General features: G+C 43.9%; 1 protein-coding gene and 1 pseudogene across 3 annotated transcripts in view; both read left to right on the plus strand.

Annotated features, from left to right (window-relative positions):
- Nucleotides 1-20,928, plus strand: part of RMDN1 (regulator of microtubule dynamics 1) — a 46,170-nt gene that overhangs the window by 13,787 nt on the left and 11,455 nt on the right. For all 3 annotated transcript variants that reach the window (XM_070392823.1, XM_070392822.1, XM_070392824.1), the window contains exons 3-4: nt 8,146-8,242; nt 10,857-11,016. In XM_070392823.1, the coding sequence (XP_070248924.1) occupies nt 8,146-8,242; nt 10,857-11,016 (257 nt within the window). The remainder of the gene's footprint in view (nt 1-8,145; nt 8,243-10,856; nt 11,017-20,928) is intronic.
- LOC138992992 (histone deacetylase complex subunit SAP18 pseudogene) lies at nt 7,433-7,955 on the plus strand (annotated as a pseudogene).

Genomic DNA, 20,928 nt, shown 5'->3' on the forward strand with positions numbered 1-20,928 from the left:
TCTTATTTATTTATTTTTTTGTTAATCCTCATTCGAGGATATTTCCATTGATTTCTAGAGAAAGTGGAAGGGAAAGGGAGGGAGATAGAGATAGAAACATCAATGATGAGAGAGGACCATTGATCAGCTGCCTCCTACAAGCCCCCTACTGGGGATCGAACCTGAACCCAGGCATATGCCCTTGACCGAAATCAAACCCAGGACCCTTCAGTCTGCAGGCTGATGCTCTATCCACTGAGCCAAACTGGCTAGGGCTACCCCACTTCTTGAGTGAGCTTGGGGAGTGGGACCCCAGGACTCCTGTGGACCAGCTGGGGGTGCCCACCTTTGGTGGCTCCCTGTCCCTGTAGGCAACACCCAACCTAATGGCAGGTGGCAGATGTGAGCTGAGGAGGCATTCCCTTCAGAGGAGACCATTCACCGCTGTGAGCTCTCCATTGCAGGAACTGGGTCGTGCGGCCTGGCCTGTTCCTCAGCACCTTATGAAGTGCCTGAGCGGTGCACTTGGCTTTGCGATATTGATTACGCCAGTGGTCGCCAACCGGTGGTCCGGACCACTGGGGTCCGTGAGGTCCGAAAGGTTGGTGACCGTTGGGTTAAGGAAACCTTTGGACCAGTGGTTGCCAACCAGTGGTCCGGACCACTGGGGTCCGTGAAGTCCGAAAGGTTGGCGACTGCTGGGTTACGCAGACAGCAGGGTGCCACGGCAGGTGTTCAGCCAGACAGCCTCTGCCTGTTTCCAGCAGAGGTGACCTTGTCCCTGCAGACTCCAGCCTGGAGATCATGGCAGCAGACACATGCCCCAGAGGAGGGGAAACATGCCTGATGCTGTCAGGCACAGCGTGTCCATCTTAAATAATGACTCTCAGTGCCATCCCTGCTGCAGACTGAGCATTGTCTCCATTCCAGGATATTTCCGTGCGTGTCTCCTGGGGGTGTTCCCAAAATGTGTGTCACTGGAAGTGGTGAATCTGGACACTTCCCATGTCCGTTTCTTATTGGCAGTGGTTTGGCATCCACTTGACATCTGTCGTGGACAGATCCATGGAGGGCACGATCCAGTGGAGGGGGTTGTGGGACGCAGAGCACAGTGTGCAATGGCACAAACGTTGCTGGCGTCCCTCTGAAGGATCTGAACTCGGTACAGGAAAGGAGAGAGCTCCTGAGAGTGGGCGTGTGCACCAGAAGTGGCTCCCTGTGGCTGGGGGGTGGAAACGAAAGGCACCCTAACTCGGCTGCCGGCCCCTCTCCAGCTCAGTGACGGGAAGCATCGTGAAGAATTGGAGGAGAGTGCATGGGGCTTCCACTGGGAGTAAGTGTCCTGGGAGAGAATGGTACTTTGGCCCCACCTCAGAAAGGTGATGCTGGCCAGGAGGCTCCTCTGAAAAAGTGCAGAGAGACTTGGGGAAATACTGAAGGAGCTCAGATTTAACGTTATTTAAACGTACTGTTCTGAGCGTGCTGAGGAGACAGTAGTACAGGGTTATACACCAAGCATTTGACTGAACTTGAATTCATGCGAGTTGGAAACGGAAATGGGGTAGCACGCCTGAGCTCTCCAGCGTGTCTACTCAGCACCAGGACGGACCTACTTTCCACAACTCCTGAGCGACTGCGCCAAGATGCGCTGGGACTTGTGACGTGCAGTGCTGGCCTGCTGTGCGTGTAGCTGTCATTTGGCCCCCAGTGTGTGTGATGGATGTGTGTTAAGTTACAGGAATCCTGACCCTTTTACCCAGCACATGCTGGTTCTTCCATTTTGGCTGGCTTCCACCTCTGCATGGATGAGCTGGTCAGGAGTCCCACTTGCTCTGCCGTGTGAAAGTAGAAGTGCACATATGCGAAATAACTCTAGACGTAGTGCCAGTCCTAGCACCAGATCAAACCTGGAAAAAGCAGCATTTTAATATTCCGAGGTGTAACTTGTTCTGAAAACGGAATTCATTGTTTTTATTGCAGATCGTAATGAAACCTGCCTGTGTTTTAGAACCTTACTCTATTTTCAGGCCTATTTAGAGCACTTGACAGTTAGTGTGGAGAACAGAATGTGGATGTGTATTTAGCCTCCCTTCATTTTCTCTAGCTTTGTTTTCTTAAACAAAACCTCCCTTTATAATCAGTTGATTGGCATGTTCATGTAATTTGTTTCTGAAACTAGGATATAGCCCCTGAGAAGACATCAGTTGTTGGTAAAATGAGCCATGTTTTTTGTTTTTTTTTTTTTTAAATTAAATCTTTATTGTTTTGATTACATTTGTTCCTCTTTTTTTCCCATAACTCCCCTTCTCCCAGTTCCCGCCCCACCCTCCGCCGTCACTCCCCACCCACTGTCCTCATCCATAGGTGCACAATTTTTGTCCATTCTCTTCCCGCATCTCCCATTCCCCCCCCCCCCCCCCCCCAGAATAGTCAGTCCATTCCCCTTCTATGTCCCTGATTCATTGTAATCACCAGTTCATTCTGTACATCAGATTATTTATTCACTTGATTCTTAGATTCACTTGTTGATAGATGCATGTTTGTTGTTCACAATTTGTATCTTTACCTTTTTCTTCTTCCTCTTCTTAAAGGAAACCTTTCAGCATTTCGTATAATACTGGTTTAGTGGTGATGAAGTCCTTTAGCTTTTCCTTATCTGTGAAGCTCTTTATCTGACCTTCAATTCTGAATGATAGCTTTGCTGGATAAAGTAATCTTGGTTGTAGGTTCTTGGTATTCAGTACTTTGAATATTTCTTGCCATTCCCTTCTGGCCTGCAAAGTTTCTGTTGAGAAATCAGCTGACAGTCGTATGGGTATTCCCTTGTAGGTAATTGAGTCTCTTTCTCTTGCTGCTTTTAAGATTCTCTCTTTGTCTTTTGCTCTTGGCATTTTAATGATGCTGTGTCTTGGTGTGGTCCTCTTTGGATTCCTTTTGTTTGGGGTTCTCTTCGCTTCTTGGACCTGTAAGTCCATTTCTTTCACCAGGTGGGGGAAGTTTTCTGCCATTATTTCTTCAAATAGGTTTTCAATATCTTGCTGTCTCTCATCTTCTGGCACCCCTATTATTCTGATATTAGTGTGCTTGAAGCTGTCCCAGAGGCTCCTTACACTATCTTCACACTTTCGGATTCTTTTTTCATTTTGCTTTTCCAGTTGGGTGTTTTTTGTCGAATCTTTGGTTTGATTCTTGTGCTCCTCTGGTCTGCTATTAGGTATAATATTCTTTATTTCAGTCCGTGTATGCTTACTTTCTAATTTCTTTTTTTTTTTTTTTAATTTTATTTTTTTAAAAAATATATTTTATTGATTTTTTACAGAGAGGAAGGGAGAGAGATAGAGAGCTAGAAACATCGATGAGAGAGAAACATCGATCAGCTGCCTCCTGCACATCTCCCACTGGGGATGTGCCCGCAACCAAGATACACGCCCTTGACCGGAATCGAACCTGGGACCTCTCAGTCCGCAGGCCGACGCTCTATCCACTGAGCCAAACCGGTTTCGGCACTTTCTAATTTCTTTATCGTAGCATCGAGGGTCTCATTAGTTTTCGTGAGGCTCTGCTCAAGTTTATAGCAAGCCCTCAAAATTGCGATTCTTAGCTCCATATCCTCCATTTCTGTCATGTTTTTTTTGTCTCCGCATCTTTTATGCTTTCTTGGTGCACCCCCTTGTGGTCTTTGTGCGCAGTCTTGTTCTAGCCAAGCCTTAATTGTTGTAGTTAACACTAGAGGGATTTGACCACCAGGCCGACTGGCTGTAGGAATCAGCTGTGTGGAAAACGTCTGTCTTCTGGGGAGGCGCTAATCCAGCCTTTGCCTGAGGCGGTCGGCAAATGGCTGTGCGCAGGGTTTGGGCGGGGCGGGATCAACAGGGCGGGCGGAGGGAGCAGTTATGGCCGCTCTCAGTCCCGTTCCCAGAGGCTCTGCTTCTCAGAACCCCGGCAGCCGCTGCAAACCTCGGAGAGAAAGCTGCCCTCAGGTTCCAACTGATGCTGGATAATCCCGCTTCTCCCGTTTGAGTCTGGGTCCCTAGAGACTCGCCGGGATCTGGAGCCCAGAGTCTGAGACTCACTCCCGACCGAAAACGACAATCGCGCCCTCAGCCACCAGCCCGCTTTCGCGCGCACCTCGGTACCTTTGTATTTTCCACACTGCGCCTCCTCTGAGCCTCGGCTTGCTGTTCTCTTTCCTTCTAGTTGTAGAGTCTCTCTTCAGCCAGCCTTCCTGTGGTTCTGGGTGATGTCCGTTCAGTCTTTTAGTTGTATTTTTGAAATGGTTGTTTGCGGCAGCGGTCTCCGGTGTTTACCTACGCCGCCATCTTGGTCTCTTCTCGAGCCATGTTTTTATAACTTGGAAAACTGTCCATGTTCATGTGAAAACGGGCTTCCTGGGTCCTCTCCTTTCGCTTTGCTGTGCTGTGGTTCTTATTTTTCATATTTTTTTAAATTAGTCTTCAAATAATTCCACTCATGAAAGCTTTTGTTTAATTCTCTTTAGATCTGCTTTATGCTCATTGAAACCAGTTAAATTTTTCTTCATTTACTGGAATTGAATTGCGTTCTGCAGGGAGACTTTTTTGCAGTGCGACATTTTTAGAAGTTAATCTAAGGGCATGTATGCTCTGGCATTCCAGTGGAGAGGGTTATGGGACTCATTATTTAATGGCAATGTCTCTATTGACCACACAATTGTGCCAGATACCTACTGGTGGAGCACTCCAGGAGGAAGTTTTTTATTGCCGTCAAGTGGACAGACCCTAAGGCCCCTCCCGGTGTGTAGCACGTGCGCAGTGCTCATAATTCTTGAATATGCGCAGAATCATAATTCTTGAATATTTGAATTTTTTAAGTCGATGTGACTGCATGTGTGTGTGTGTTTGTGTGTGTGCGCGAGCGCCGGCCGCGTGGGTGCGCTTGAAAGGGCCTCCCCTCAATGGCCTGCTGAGCACTTCAGCCTCTCTCCACTTACCTTGCTTCTCTACTGATGACCCTTCAGCGCTTCCTAAGCCCTCTACAGAGAAACTTCAGAAATAGAGCTGTTCCCAGCTTAGAGGGGGCTCCATCCCTGTCCAGGGACCTCTGACACGGTCCAGGGTGCGCTCAGCGAGAGAACCAGAACACCAGAGTTGACCACCACACACATGCAGTCACATCATTGACTTAAAAAATTCAGATATTCAAGAATTATGATTCTGCACATATTCATTTTAGGCTAAATGTAAAATTTCACTGTACAGTTGTAGGTAAATGAATACCTCAGTTCATCTTGGAATATGTATTGCTAACTGAAGTTGAAAAGTAACTTACTTTAAAAGTTGAGTCCATTTTATAGAGGATGGTCTCTTTCTGTCAGTAACATAGCTTATTTTTTAACTGTTCTCAGGGAAAGTGCAGAGCACGAAATGAGTAACTCACAGCCGATTTGCAGAGGTATGCGTGTCTGCATGCCCCCACCCAGTGCGGGGGGTCTGCAGTATCAGAGGAAGTGCCTCTTTCCTTACAAACCACACCCTGGCGGCTTCAGAGCTGCTGTTAGAGTCAGGGAAAGCATATTTGAGCCGGGACATGTAGCGCATGTGCTGTGCTGTAGAGTAAAGGAACGGGAGGTAAGTGACTTAAGAAGTTATAGAAGAATAACAAACGCAAAGAAGCTAAATATTTTACATTATTCACTAGATTTCTACATGTTTCTTCTAATCGCCTGGGTGGTGACCGTGGAGTCTGGGTCATGTTAGGGACAGTGGTCTCTGCCAGGGTCCTTGGGGAGTGGGAGGGCTCCCATGAGTGTGAGTAGGATTGAGTGTAACTGCTGCTCACACATGCCATGTGCACACTCAGACCTGCCAGACCAGTATACTTGATATCATGTAGTTTCTGTTACCACTGCACCACGTTTCCACACACTCAGTGACTCAAAACAACACAGATGTACTACCTTCCAGTTCATAGGTCAGAAGTCCAAAGTGGGCCCCGCTGGGTTCACGGCAGGGATGGGCAGGGCTGCGTTCTCTGGAGGCTCGAGGGAGAGTGTTCCTGGCTCCTCCGCCCAGAGGCTTCCTCCACACTCCTGTCTGAGAGCCCATCCTGGCTCCAGCCCAGCCCTGTCCCGGGCCTGTCTCCATGGTCAGACCTCCTGACGCTTGTGCCTCCCTCAGCGCCGTCTAATGGCCTGTGATGATCTTGGGCCCACCAGATCCAAGATGGTTTCATATTTTGAAGTTAGCTGATTAGCAGCCTTAATCCATCTGTACACTTAACTCCCCTTGACCTGTGAGCGCCACCTTTTCACAGGTTCCAGGGATCGGGGTGTGGATCTGATGGGGGCTTGGGTGCCGAGACTGCTGCTTACTCCTTTTTAAAGGATTTTCGGTGGTTCTAATCCAAATTGGAAGAGTCAGCCATTGATAACAATATAGAATACAATGGAATCAAACTTAAGAAAATTAATCAGCTGTTAACCAGTTGAATATTATTAAACTCCAGCATAGATTTAAGGATTAAAGAAGACATTTAAAAAAACACTATAATTTTAGGTTTTTTTGCTGTAATTTAATTTTTCTTACACTAGTATGATTAGATCATGATGTTAACTTAAAAAATACTTTATGATTGTGTCATAAATTCATGAGTTTTTTCCCTTTTTTGATGATCTAGGTCCGTGGTCGGCAAACTGCGGCTCATGAGCCACATGCGGCTCTTTGGCCCCTTGAGTGTGGCTCTTCCACAAAATACCACAAAATAGCACATGCAGGCACGCACGTACAGTGCGATTGAAACTTCGTGGCCTATGCGCAGAAGTCGGTATTTTGTGGAAGAGCCACATTAAAGGGGCCAAAGAGCCGAATGTGCCTCGCGAGCTGCAGTTTGCCGACCACTGATCTAGGTTTTAGTATTTCAAAAACTCTAACCTGCGATGCACTGTGATTAATCAAAGCATTCTAAAATGAATAATAAAGTGAACTGGATACATTAGAATGTGGGGTTCATAGGACTGAGTAGTAAGCACCCTGACAGAAGACAAGATTCAGGGTCTGTTCCTAGTAACACTGGGGGATCTTGAGTTCATCACTAGTCACCTTCAGAGCGTTGCACTGTGGGTAAGGGCTAGGGGTTGGCAGGGGTGTCTAGATCAGTCGATGAGTGGTTGGAGCACGGATCAGTGAAGTATGGTTCAGGTTCTCTGTTGTCAATGCCACCTAAGTTTTTGATGATGACACATTTGCCTCTTTTCCCTGTAACGTGTCTGGGTGAGTCAGGTCGTAAAGAGGATCTAGTGGGTCAGCCCGCAGGTGGTTAATGTGGCTGGGTGTTCTGTCTTGGTTCACAGCTGGCACTTAGCAGCAGAATAGTGAAGACTGGAGGGTGAGGAGGCACCTTAACACCTCACAGGAGGTTCCTTTCTCCTTTTTAAAAATGCATCATATTGATTCGCACGCTTGCTGCTGGGGTCGGAGGTCAGAGCGAGCTTCTCGGGGACCACTGGAGGAAGATGGTGGTGGAATCGCGCGTCACCCAGGAGGAAATTAAGAAGGAGCCAGAGAAGCCAGTCGACCGGGAGAAGACGTGCCCGCTGCTGCTGCTGCGCGTCTTCACCACCAACAATGGGTGCCACCACCGCATGGACGAGTTCTCCCGCGGGAACATGCCGTCCAGCGAGCTGCAGATCTACACCTGGATGGATGCCACCTTGAAAGAACTGACTAGTTTAGTAAAAGAAGTCTACCCAGAAGCTAGAAAGAAGGGCACACACTTCAATTTTGCAATTGTTTTTCGGATATTAAAAGACCTGGTTATCGGGTGAAGGAGATTGGCAGCACCATGTCCGGGAGAAAGGGGACTGATGATTCCATGACCCTGCAGTCGCAGAAGTTGCAGATAGGAGATTATCTGGACATAGTGATCACCCCTCTGAATCGGGCACCACCTCCTTCAGGGCGCATGAGGCCATATTAAATTTTATTGACTATAAAAAAAAATGCATCATATTTAGTAGCAGAACAAGCTTTCTAATATTTTTTCCATGGTTTAAGTAAATCCCTACGATAGCTTCATGCTTACACATTGAGATACATCAGAGTCTTTCTAATTTTCTTTGCTTGTATATGAAAGTGCTGCTTAGAATCGTTGCCATGTGGCTTGGAAGACCTACTTCCTATTTTTTCATAGGCTTCCGAGTTGAAGAAATCCTCCAACAAGCAGACTACCTCTACGAAAGCGGGGAGATGGAGAGACTCTACCAGTTGCTGATCCAGCACAAGGACAGGTGAGCAGCGGGGCCTGGGCTGCGTCTTCCTCTCCATTGTCGTGGACATTCACACTCGGCCTGAGTCCCGTGCCAGAAGGTTTCATAGTTCCTAAAGGTTTCTACTCAAAAGAGCACTTCTTAGAGTTTCACCTATAGCTCTTTCTTTCTTACATTAAATGATTCCAAAATGCTACATTTTGATTTAGAAAAGGTTGTCCAACTTATTCTAGTACAAATTTGAAATACTTTGTCCATTTTGTGATTTTGTTTTGGATCATAAAGGTAAGTTGCTGAATATATGTTTGTCATCCCTATTGTATATTTATCATTTCTTGAAATTAGTGTCTGGTATAAGATTTAAGTGAATTGGGATAGTTGCATGCCTCCACTGGACATTTTGGAAGCACGGGTTTTTAGAGAAACTAAAAATACCTCGTTTTTAAAAAATAGAGTGCCTGTCCTGGCCCATGTGGCACAGTTGGTTGTCCCAGGCACCAAATGTCGCCTGTTGGATTTCCTGGTCAGGGCACATACCCAGATTGCTGGTTCAGTTCCTGGTGGAGGAGTGTACAGGGACAACCGATCGATGTTTCTCTCTCTCAAATCAATTTTTAAAAATAAAATAAAAAATACAGTACATGTTTAGTCCAGAGTTTCAGTGTATACTTTTTGGGGGGCGGATAGAGGTGGAGTGGATTCAGACTATAAAGTAAGTCAAGGTATTTCCAGGTCATTGATCAACCTCACATCCTTAACTAAAGATAGAGTCACTTTCTACTGCTTGTCTTGGATTCCCAAGACCCTGATCCTTCTACTTCCTAAGTATCTACAGGACCTGTCTCCTTCCACGGTCCTCTCAGCAACTTAAGGTGACTGGTTTGCATTGTACACTGACTTCAGTAATTACTTGAAAAGTAAGCTGTTAGCTGTTACTCCATAGTCATTGAGTTATAAATATGCTATTGCTTCCTGCAGTCTAAAATTCTATTAGTACCATTTTTTGTTAACAAATACAGGGTGGGCCCTGGCTGGTGTGGCTCGGTTGGCCGTCGTCCTTTGCACCAAAAAATTGTGGGTTTGATTCAGAGTCAGGGCACATGCCTGGGTTTTGGGCTTGATTCCTGATAGGAGGCAGCTCTCCATGTTCTGCTCTCACATCAGTGTTTCTCTCTCTCTCTCCCTCTCTCTCTAAAAATAAAAAATTATATATATATATATATATATATATTTTTAAAGAAGAAATAACACTAGCCAGCTTGGCTCAACGTTTAGCAGTGGTTCTCAACCTTCTGGCCCTTTAAATACAGTTCCTCATGTTGTGACCCAACCATAAAATTATTTTCGTTGCTACTTCATAACTGTAATGTTGCTACTGTTATGAATCGTAATGTAAATATCTGATATGCAGGATGGTCTTTGGCGTTCGACCGCCAAAGGGGTCGCGACCCACAGGTTGAGAACCACTGGTTTAGAGGGTCGGCTCGCAGACTGAAGGGTCATAGGTTCAATTCTTGTCAGGGGCATGTACCTCGGTTGTAGGCTCAATCCTCGGCCCTGGTTGGGGCGTGTGTGGGAGGCAGCCAGTCGATGTGTTTCTCTCACAGTGATGTTTTCTCTCTCTCTTTGTTTCTCTCCCTCCCTTCTACTCTGTCTAAATCAATGAAAAAAATATCATTGGGCGAGGATTAACCAAAAAATCCCCCAGAGGTGGGGCAAAAGTAGGTAACAAAGTTTATTCTTATATTATCTCATAATTATTATATTATTTGCCACATAAACAACTGTAAACTTACTTTTGCCCCATGCTGTATATAACAGTAGACTTAAAGGTAGACATTTAATAAAAAGGAATTTAAGGTTACTTTTAAAACTATTTCTGCCTCTTAATTGTGGTTACTCTTTTGTTTATTAACCATTTCTTAATTTACATCATTCTGTGTAAGTGGCTGTTCTTCAAGGAGTTGAGTGCCCTTACTTGAGAAATGCCACTCCCCGTGGTTCAGACACAGTGCATTTGGAGGTTACGTCGTCCTCAGTCATTCGTTGACATGCACGTTTCGGTGCCTGTTGTGGAGGGACCGTGGGGCGGGCTCAGCAGGCTGTGCCGTAACCAGATGCTGTGTGTCAGGCCGCCGTGCCTGCTGTGCTGTGTGAGCACTGGCTCGGAGTCCAGCCCTGGTTACAGGCTGCGCTTCGTGGGCAGGTGTTCGAAGGAAGATGTGTAATTAGATATTACAGGTAAGTAAATACCTATGTGTGATGCTGGGTATTTTGTAGGAAATTGTAGCAAATAAAGTCATGTGAGAGAATAACAAAAGGAATGTTATGAATAACGGCATTTGATATTGTGCTGCTGGCTGTACCCTCACTGAACTGAGAGACCAGTGTATTCCGTAGTGATGTGACCTTTGACGGTTTTCAAAATGCTAGCTGAAATGGTGGTTTTATCCAGGCCGAGTGGCTCGGTTTGTTGGCGCATCGTCCCAAACTCCAAAAGGTCACGGGTTCGAGTCCCAAGTCAGGGCACATAGCTAGGTTGTGGTTTGGTCCCCAGTTGGGGTGCATACAGGAGGTCATCGATGTTTCTCTCTAAAATCAATAAAATGGTGGTTTTCTATTTACTTCAAATTAGTGAAGATGCTGAGTTGCTGTGGCGTCTGGCGCGGGCATCCCGGGACCTAGCTCAGCTTAGCGGAACCTCAGCGGAGGAGAAAAAGGCCCTGGTGTATGAGGCGCTGGAGTACGCGAAGCGGGCTCTGGAGAAGAACGAAGCGAGCTTTGCGGCCCACAAGGTGAGGCGCCTGAGGTCGCAGCGGTGGCCTCGTCCCGGGCTGCTGTCTGCTTCCCGTTGTCCCGGATTCACACGGTAGGAGAGGGGCTAGTGACGAGCTTTCCCTTCCATTCTCGAGCACCTCCTCCGTGAGTGCCTGGCGAGTCACTCCTGGCGTGTGCACTGTGGACGCCGTGGGAGCAGACCCACGGGTTCCCTGGATCTCAGCTCCCAGGAGTGCAGCACCTGACAGACATTTTCTCATTTCCTCACACTCTGTTCTGTCTGGGCCGCTTTCACATGTGACTCCGCAAGCTCTGCATTTCCTGCCTGGCCCAGCACAGAGGCTCCCAGTGGACCCTGGGAGAAAAGGCGTCTGGGCGTTGTGGATGAGGACGTCACTTGATCACGTGGGGCTGCTCCAGTGGAGCCGCAGGTTGTTGTGACACATTTCCCAGTGCTTCCTTTCGGGGCTGGTCCCTCCTGTCTCCCCATCCCTGCCCCCCCCAAAACACATACACACACACACACACACACACACACACACACACACACACACACTGGTTTACTAGTATATTCAGGATAAAACAGAAATACTTTAAATTTGTCGAGACTTCTTTTGTGGCCCAGAACCAGTCCATCCATGTTACAAATAAGATTTCATTCTTTATATGGCTGAGTCATATTCTGTACAGCCTCTTCTTTATCCATTTCTGTCTATTGATGGACACCTAGGTTGCTTCTGTATCTCTTTTTTTTAATATACATATTTTTTATTGATTTCCTAGAGAGGAAGGGAGAGGGAGAGATAGAAACATCAATGATAAGAGAGAATCATTGATTGACTGCCTCCTGACACTCCCCACCGGGGATTGAGCCTGCAACCTGGGCATGTGCTCTGACCAGGAATCAAACCGTGACCTCCTGGTTCATAGGTCAACATTCAACCACTGAGCCACACCGGTCAGGCTTCCTATCTTTTTGATGCTACTGTAATTGGAATTCTTTTCTGAATTTCATTTTCGTATTGTTCATTGCTAGTTGAGGAATGCAGTTGGTTTTTGTGTATTGATTTTATATCCTGTAGCTTTGCTAAATTTATTTATTGTAGATTCTTTAGGGGTTTAGTATAGGATCATGTCATCTATAAAGAGAGATAGTTGTGCTCTTTCTTTTCGTTTCTCAATCTTGCCCGGTTTCCCTAGCTTGAGCTCCCAGCACAGTGTGGAGGGGGGGCAATTCTTGTCTTGTTTCTGACTGTGGAAAGCTAGGAGGCTCACCTTGTTTCTCAGGTGTCTCTGTTGCCTACTGCGTGGTATCTTGAGAGTCATTATTTCTTATATTTTGTCTGTTTTTGTTTTTTTACTGTTTCAGGCAAGAAGGTAAGTCTATTACCCCTTCTTGGCTAGAATATCCATTTAAAAGTTTTCTTTCTTTTTTAAATAATGTAAACTCAGTATCGACAATAGACATTTTGGAAATTTAGAAAAGAATACAGCCCGGCCGGTGTTGCTCAGTGGTTAAGTGTCGGCCTATGAACCAGGAGGTCATGGTTCGATTCCCAGTCAGGGCACATGCCCAGGTTGCGGGCTCAATCCCCAGTAGGGGGCATGCAGGGGCAGCTGCTCAATGACTCTCTCCTCATCATTGGTGTTCTAGCTCTCCCTTACTCTCTGAAACCAATAAAAAATTTTTAAGAAAAAAGTACAAATATAGAAGTAAAATCGCCATGATCACACCTCCTGCCATCAGCTCTTGCTAATTGATAATTCACTGTGAGTCACAAGATGCAGCCTCACCAGGGAGGAGGTTTGCTGTGCGTGTAGGTGACAGTGGGTGCCTTAGAGAAGGGGGTTGTATTCCGAGCCCTGAGACCTGGGAATAATAGGTCAGAACAGCAGGTGAGATCCCACCTGATCCTCCAGTCACCTGATTCGAGTCTGTCTATTGTGTGCAGAGGGGTGTGTGTGTGTGTTTTAAACAATACTTTTTTATTCTTAATAAGCATTGAAAAATACAAAATTGCCGGCGTTCTTGTTCCAGCATTAAGAAGGGTTCAGGAAATCTGGAGAAGGCTGTGCGTAGATTAAATAGGAGTCCAGAGATGAAGCATAATTTTGAAAGGCATGTGGGGTCAGAGGAACCTAGTTTAAAGGAAACTAAGATCTCCTCATCTCAGGAACCCATGCTTTTAACACAAATTGTCCTGAGGCAAGGCAGAAATATACACTTCAAAAGGTCAGGGTTTCATATACAGAGGCATTGTCAGAATGGGGAGAATTAGCCTATGGCTGTTCAGGTGTTTGGCCAGTAGGAGGCAATAACATGTAGATTAAAATGCCTTGAGAGAACCACGGAACAGCAGCCTCCTGATCACCACAACCTCTGTCTGAGGAACAGCAGTTGTGTGTGAAGCCTCCCCCCACCAGCCAGAGGAGCCAACACAACTGTGAACAGCACCCACCAGAGGAGCGTCTACCAACTGAGGAGCAGCTGCTATCACAACTGCCCGAGGAGCAACCACAGCCCGAGGAGCCACTGCCATCCAAGGAGCAGCCACTGAACGACTCAACATCTAGATATGGCGGTACGATCAAACATGGGTAGACAAAGAAACCCCCAAAGGAAAGAAAAGGAGCACTCGCCAGAAAAGCAGCTAAGTGATACAGAGGCATGCAACATGACAAAGAAAAAGAATTCGGATTAAGGGTCCTAGAGTGCATAAACCGGATGGAGGAAAAAATCAACAACTTATGCAAGAAGCAAGAAGAAACAGATGAAAAAATCAATAAATTATGTAAGAACCAAGAAGAAATGAAGATGTGATATAGCGCAATAAAAAACACCATTGAAAGTTTCAACAGTGGACTAGGAGAAGCGGAGGACCAAATTAGCGAATTAGAAGACAGGGAAACAAAACACACCCAAACTGAACAGCAATTGGAGAAAAAAATTAAAAGACAGGAGGAGAGCCTAAGGGAGCTATGGGACAACGTGAAACAAAACAACATACGAATAATAGGGGTGCCAGAACAACAGAAAGAGGAACAAGGGTTAGAAAACCTATTTGAAGAAATAATATCAGAAAACTTCCCAGAGGTGGGGAAGAAAAAAATCACACAAGCACAGAGAATCTCAAACAAGGTGAACCCGAAAAGACCCACACCAAGACACATCATAATTAACCATGGCAAATGTTCAGGACAAAGAGAGAATCTTTGACATAGAGACCAAAAAAACAATACATAAAAGCAATGAAACCAAGAGCTGGTTCTTTGAAAGGATAAACAAGATTGATGAACCTCTAGCCAGGCTCACCAAGAAGCAAAGAGAGAGGAACCAAATAAACAAAATCAGAAATGAAAGAGGTGAAATAACTGCAGACCCCACAGAAATACAAAGGATTGTTAAACAATACTATGGACAACTCTACTACAACAGATTAGACAACCTGGAGGAAAAGGACATATTCCTAGAAAAATACAACATTCCAAAACTCAATCAGGAAGAATCTAAAAATCTCAACAGGCCAATAACCATGGAAGAAATTGAAGCAGTCATCAAAAAGCTCCCAGCAAACAAAAGCCCAGGACCAGACGGCTTCACAGGGGAGTTTTACCAAACATTCAAGGAAGAACTAAAACATCCTCCTCAGACTACTACAAAAAATCCAAGAGGAAGGAACACTTCCAAGCTCATTCTATGAAGCCAGCATCACCCTAATACCAAAACCAGGTAAAGACAACACAATGAAAGAGAATTACAGGCCAATATCCCTCATGAACATAGATGCCAAAATCCTCAACAAAATCTTAGCAAATCGGATCCAGCAGTACATCAGAAAGATCATACACCGTGACCACGTAGGATTTATCCCAGGGATGCAAGGATGGTACAATATCCGAAAATCAATAAACATTATACATCACATAAACAAATTGAAAGAAAAAAACCACATAGTCATATCAATTGATGCAGAAAAAACATTTGACAAAATCCAACACCCATTTTTGATAAAAACTCTCAGCAAGGTGGGAATAGAAGGATCATACCTCAACATAATAAAAGCCATATATGACAGGCCCACAGCCAATATCATACTCAATGGACAAAAACTAACACCATTTCCCCTAAGAATAGGAACAAGACAGGGATGCCCACTCTCACCACTCCTGTTTGACATAGTACTGGAAGTATTAGCCATTGCAATTAGACAAGAAGAAGAAATAAAAGGCATCCAAATTGGAAAAGAAGAAGTAAAACTGTCCTTATTTGCAGATGACATGATTTTATACATAAAAAACCCTAAAGACTCCATCAAAAACTACTAGACTTAATATATGAATTTGGCAATGTAGCAGGATACAAAATTAATGCCAAGAAATCTATGGCATTTCTATACACCAATAGTGAACTTACAGAAAGAGAGACTAAAAAAACAATCCCATTTACCATCGCACCAAAAAAATTAAGCTACCTAGGAATAAACTTAACTAAGGAGGTAAAAGACCTCTACTCAGAAAACTACAGGACGTTGATAAAAGAGATAGGGGAAGACATAAACAGATGGAAGAACATACCGTGTTCTTGGATTGGTAGAATCAACATCATTAAAATGTCCATACTACCCAAAGCAATCTATAAATTCAACGCACTTCCCATTAAAATACCAATGGCATACTTCACATTTCTAGAACGAACTCTCCAAAAACTCATCTGGAATAAAAAAAGACCCCAAATAGCTGCAGCAATCCTGAGAAAGCACAAAGTAGGTGGGATCTCAATACCAGATATCAAGCTGTATTACAAAGCCACTGTTCTCAAAACTGCCTGGTATTGGCACAAGAACAGACATATAGATCAATGGAATAGAATAGAGAGCCCAGAAATCGGCCCGAACCAATATGCTCAATTAATATTTGACAAAGGAGGCAAGAACATACAATGGAGTCAAGATAGTCTCTTCAATAAATGGTGTTGGGAAAATTGGACGGATACATGCAAGAAAATGAAACTAGACCACCAACTTACACCATACACAAAAATAAACTCAAAATGGATAAAGGACTTAAATGTACGATGGTAAACCATAAAAATACTAGAAGAATCCAAAGGCAACAAAGTCTCAGTCATATGCCGAAGCAATTTCTTCACCAATACAGCTCCTAGGGCATTGGAAACTAAAGAGAAAATAAACAAATGGGACTACATCAAAATAAAAAGGTTCTGCACAGCAAAAGAAACCATCAACAAAACAACAAGAAAGCCCACTGCTTGGGAAAACATATTTGCCAATGTTATTACTGATAAGGGTTTAATCTCCAACATTTATAGGGAACTCATACAACTCAACAAAAGGAAGATAAACAATCCAATCAAAAAATGGGATTATCACAGCCAGTCGGCCTGGAAGTCAAATCCCTCTAGTATTAACTACAACAATCCAGGCTTAACTACAACAAGACTGCACACAAAGACCACTAGGGGGTGTACCAAGAAAGTGTAAAAAATGCGGAGACAAAGAAACAGGACAAAACTATCAAGGGAGGATATTGAGTTCAGAACCACACTTTTGAGGTCTCTCAAGAGGCTTCTAGAGTCTGTCGATAAACTTGATGAGATGTACAGGAAATCTAATGAGACCCTCGATGGTGTGATAAAGGACCATCTAGAAAGTAAGCATACACTGAAATAAAGAATATTATACAGACTCCCAACAGCAGACCAGAGGAGCGCAAGAATCAAGTCAAAGATTTGAAATGCGAAGAAACGAGAAACACCCAACCGGAAAAGCAAAATGAAAAAAGAACCCAAAAATACGAAGACAGTGTAAGGAGCCTCTGGGACAGCTTCAAACGTACCAACATCAGAATTATAGGGGTACCAGAAGATGAGAGAGAGCAAGATATTGAAAACCTATTTGAAGAAATAATGACAGAAAACTTCCCCCACCTGGTGAAAGCAATAGACTTACAGGTCCAGGAAGCGCAGAGAACCCCAAACAAAAGGAATCCAAAGAGGACCACACCAAGACACATCATAATTAAAATGCCAAGAGCAAAAGACAAAGAGAGAATCTTTTTTTTTTTTTTAAATATTTCATTGATTTTTTACAGAGAAGAAAGGAGAGGGATAGAGAGTTAGAAACATCAATGAGAGAGATTGATCAGCTGCCTCCTGCACGCCCCCCTCTGGGGATGTGCCCACAACCAGGGTACATGCCCTTGACCGGAATCGAACCAGGGACCCTTGAGTCCGCAGGCCGATGCTCCATCCACTGAGCCAAACCCGTCCGGCCAAAGAGAGAATCTTAAAAGCAGCAAGAGAAAGAAACTCAGTTACCTACAAGGGAATACCCATACAACTGTCAGCTGATTTCTCAACAGAAACTTTGCGCGCCAGAAGGGAGTGGCAAGAAATATTCAAAGTGATGAATAGCAAGAACCTACAACCAAGATTACTCTACCCAGCAAAGCTATCATTCAGAATTGAAGGTCAGATATAGAGCTTCACAGATAAGGAAAAGCTAAAGGAGTTCATCACCACCAAACCAGTATTATATGAAATGCTGAAAGGTATCCTTTAAGAAGAGGAAGAAGAAGAAAAAGGTAAAGATACAAATTATGAACAACAAATATGCATCTATCAACAAGTGAATCTAGGAATCAAGTGAATAAATAACCTGATGTACAGAATGAACTGGTGATTATAATAGAATCAGGGACATAGAAAGGGAATGGACTGACTATTCTTGGGGGGAAAAGGGGTGTGGGAGATGTGGGAAGAGACTGGACCAAAATCGTGCACCTATGGATGAGGACAGTGGGTGGGGAGTGAGGGCGGAGGGTGGGTTGGGAGCTGGAAGGAGGGGAGTTATGGGGGGAAAAAAAGAGGAACAAATGTAATAATCTGAACAATAAAGATTTAATAAAAAAAAAATGGGCAAAGGACCTAAATAGACACCTTTCAAAAGAGGACATTCAGAAAGCCAAGAGACATATGAAAACATGCTCAAAGTCACTAATCATCCGAGAGATGCAAATCAAAACAACAATGAGGTACTATCTCACACCTGTCAGAATGGCTATCATCAACAAATCAATAAACGACAAGTGCTGGAGAGGATGTGGAGAAAAAGGAACACTCGTGCACTACTGTGGAAGACAGTATGGAGTTTCCTCAAAAAACTAAAAATGGAACTCCCTGCCGGGAGCCGGTCCATCCTTGCTGTTTCAAGGGACCTGGCGTATATGGCATACTGTTCTTAATATGTTTGCTCCCCTTCTTGGCGCTATGTGTTTTAACCAAAGTCACCTCTCCGAGAAAGGTTGTTTCCCCAGGTAGGAATTTTTCCCTGAGGTTAGGGAGGGGATACAACCCCTTAATTAAGTGCCAGGCTGGTAGTTAAGCTACATAATCTTTATTCCCTGGAATGGAGATAAGAAACGCCCTAACCTTTGTAATAGAAATTGACAGGATTAAAATCGGCTGGTATAAATACGGATGTAACAAGACAATAAACGTCAGATCCTAACCAGAACCTCTCCAGAGAACATGGCAAAAGATCCTGGACAGAACCTGGCTACAGAACTTCACTGGAGAACCTAGACAGAACATGGCAAAAGAACCTGGATAGAACCTGGTGACTGAACCTGGCTGGAGAACCTGGAGAACCTGGCTGGAGAACCTAGCGAGAGAACATGGCACTAGAACTTGGTTGGAGATCCTGACCAGAACTTCCCTGGAGATCCTGGAGGAAGAACCTCGCTATGCTGATGAACTGAAACCAGTTTCCATGTCATTCATTCTTCTCCGACTCAGTCCACACCTTTGGGGATCCCTGGACCTGCTGGGGTTGGACCCCAGCAACTCCCATTTGACCCTGTTATCCCACTTCTAGGAATATATCCCAAGAAACGAGAAACACCAATCAGAAAGGATATATGCACCCCTATGTTCATAGCAGCACAATTTACAATAGCTAAGATTTGGAAACAGCCTAAGTGCCCATCAGCAGATGAATGGATTAGAAAACTGGTACATCTACACGATGGAATACTATGCTGCTGTAAAAAAGAAGGTACTCTTACCATTTGCAACAGCATGGATGGAGCTGGAGAGCATTATGCTAAGTGAAATAAGCCAGTCAATGAAGGAAAAACACCACATGATCTCACTCACTCATGGATAATAAAGACCATTATAAACTTATGAACAAAAATAGATACAGAGGCAGAGCTGCCTCGAACAGACTGTCAAACTACAACGGGAAAGCCAGGGAGGGTTGAGGGGCAGGAGGGGTGGTGGGTAAGAGATCAACCGAAGGACTTATATGCATGCATATAAGCATAACCAATGGACATAAGACACTGGGGGGTAGGGGAGGCCGGGGGATTGTTAAGGGCAGGAAAAAAAGACATGTAATACTCTTTGTAATACTTTAAGCAATAAAACAATTAAAAAAATACCACCTTATCAATTTCATACTACTACATATTATGATGTAGAATACTATTACAAATGTATTAATATAGTTCCCTTTAAACCATGTTTTCCTGTGCTAAAAAAAAAAAAAAAATGCCCTGAGCCTTGTGGCAGCAAACAATCAATTTAATGCATCTTATTCAGGTTTGGGGAAATGTCATCAGCCATTCCCAGATTCAGCCCTGCTGTCATTCTAGAATTGGTCTCCAGCATCTCGCCCTTTTTGATTATTTAAAATTTAACAAGAGTGTATGTTTTAAGGTTTTTAAATTCAATGGAAAGGATAGAGTTCTATCATGTCCCTTTAAATTGCTGCCAGGCACTAAAGGAATCAGTTTGCAGTGAGTTTCTTTCTGGGCCAACAGTTCTTAGAGTCCCAGTTCAATGTCCAACAGTTTCTTATGTGTACATGTCAGCAATGATATTTCAGTTCTGGATGGTGGACAGACGGTGGCAATGCAGGTCCGACCCTCTCTAGTTTGGTCCTGGGCAACCTGCAGAGACGCACAGCTGCTGACCGCTAGCATGGCAAGGCGTCTTCACCATCTTCATTTCTGGACTGTTTCTCTTCTGTTGTTCTGGGGCCACTGCTATTCTGTGGCTGGAGCAGTCTCATCAGTTCCTCTCTGGGATGCGTTGTTGCAGGAATCCACATGGGCTTGGAGGAGTTTTCTGGAAATATACAAACATATTCTCGATCAAAAGTTAATAAAGGAATCATTTTTATAAATTAGACTTGGGATCCTTTTAATTTTTGCCCAAACAGTTTTCCTTTGGCTTATTTTGACACCATGAGTGTTTTTATGGGTGTCTTGTTATTAGCATTACAAGTGAAAAATAATTTTCAAAGTAAAAATTCAAAGCAATTAAGGCTTTTACTTACAGGGCATTATTCCACTATTCCCCCTTTTTTGATTTAAATATTAGGAGGCTTTTTGGAAATTTTGCAATGCAGTCTTGGTAATTTTTAACTTCAATTTCTTGTATAGAAATATGACTCATTGTATGTTAAGCAATTTTACGATGAGATGAACCATCAATAAAAATTAGTTAATGCTTCAGGAACAGTTTCCCGTACAGTACAATTAAGTTTTCTTAAAAGTTTACTTATATCAATTAGCTAATTTAAATTAATCTGAAATAAGGTTTATTTTTTTATTATTGTTAACTTTACTTGCCCAAGGTTATGGACAATGCATGATAGTAATTAAACTTTTGCAATTAGTCTTTGAGTAATTTTACATAAACTTTGTCAGGAACAACAAAAACACAAAATATTTACTTTTATTTTTCAGGGCCTAATGTATTGACTTTCAATTGCAGTTTTCCAGATATTTGAAGGAAATATTTTTTGGAAAATTTTCTTCCAGAATAATTTCTAGGCTATACTTAAAGAATTTAAAACAAGCTTTGGTCTTTCTTTTTTTCAACAAGCAACAAATATAACAGA

The sequence above is a fragment of the Myotis yumanensis genome, unplaced genomic scaffold (genome assembly GCF_028538775.1).
Source record: "Myotis yumanensis isolate MYYU_CA2020_CCGP unplaced genomic scaffold, mMyoYum1.0.hap1 SCAF_15, whole genome shotgun sequence".
In the NCBI taxonomy this organism is placed as follows: Eukaryota; Metazoa; Chordata; class Mammalia; order Chiroptera; family Vespertilionidae; genus Myotis; species Myotis yumanensis.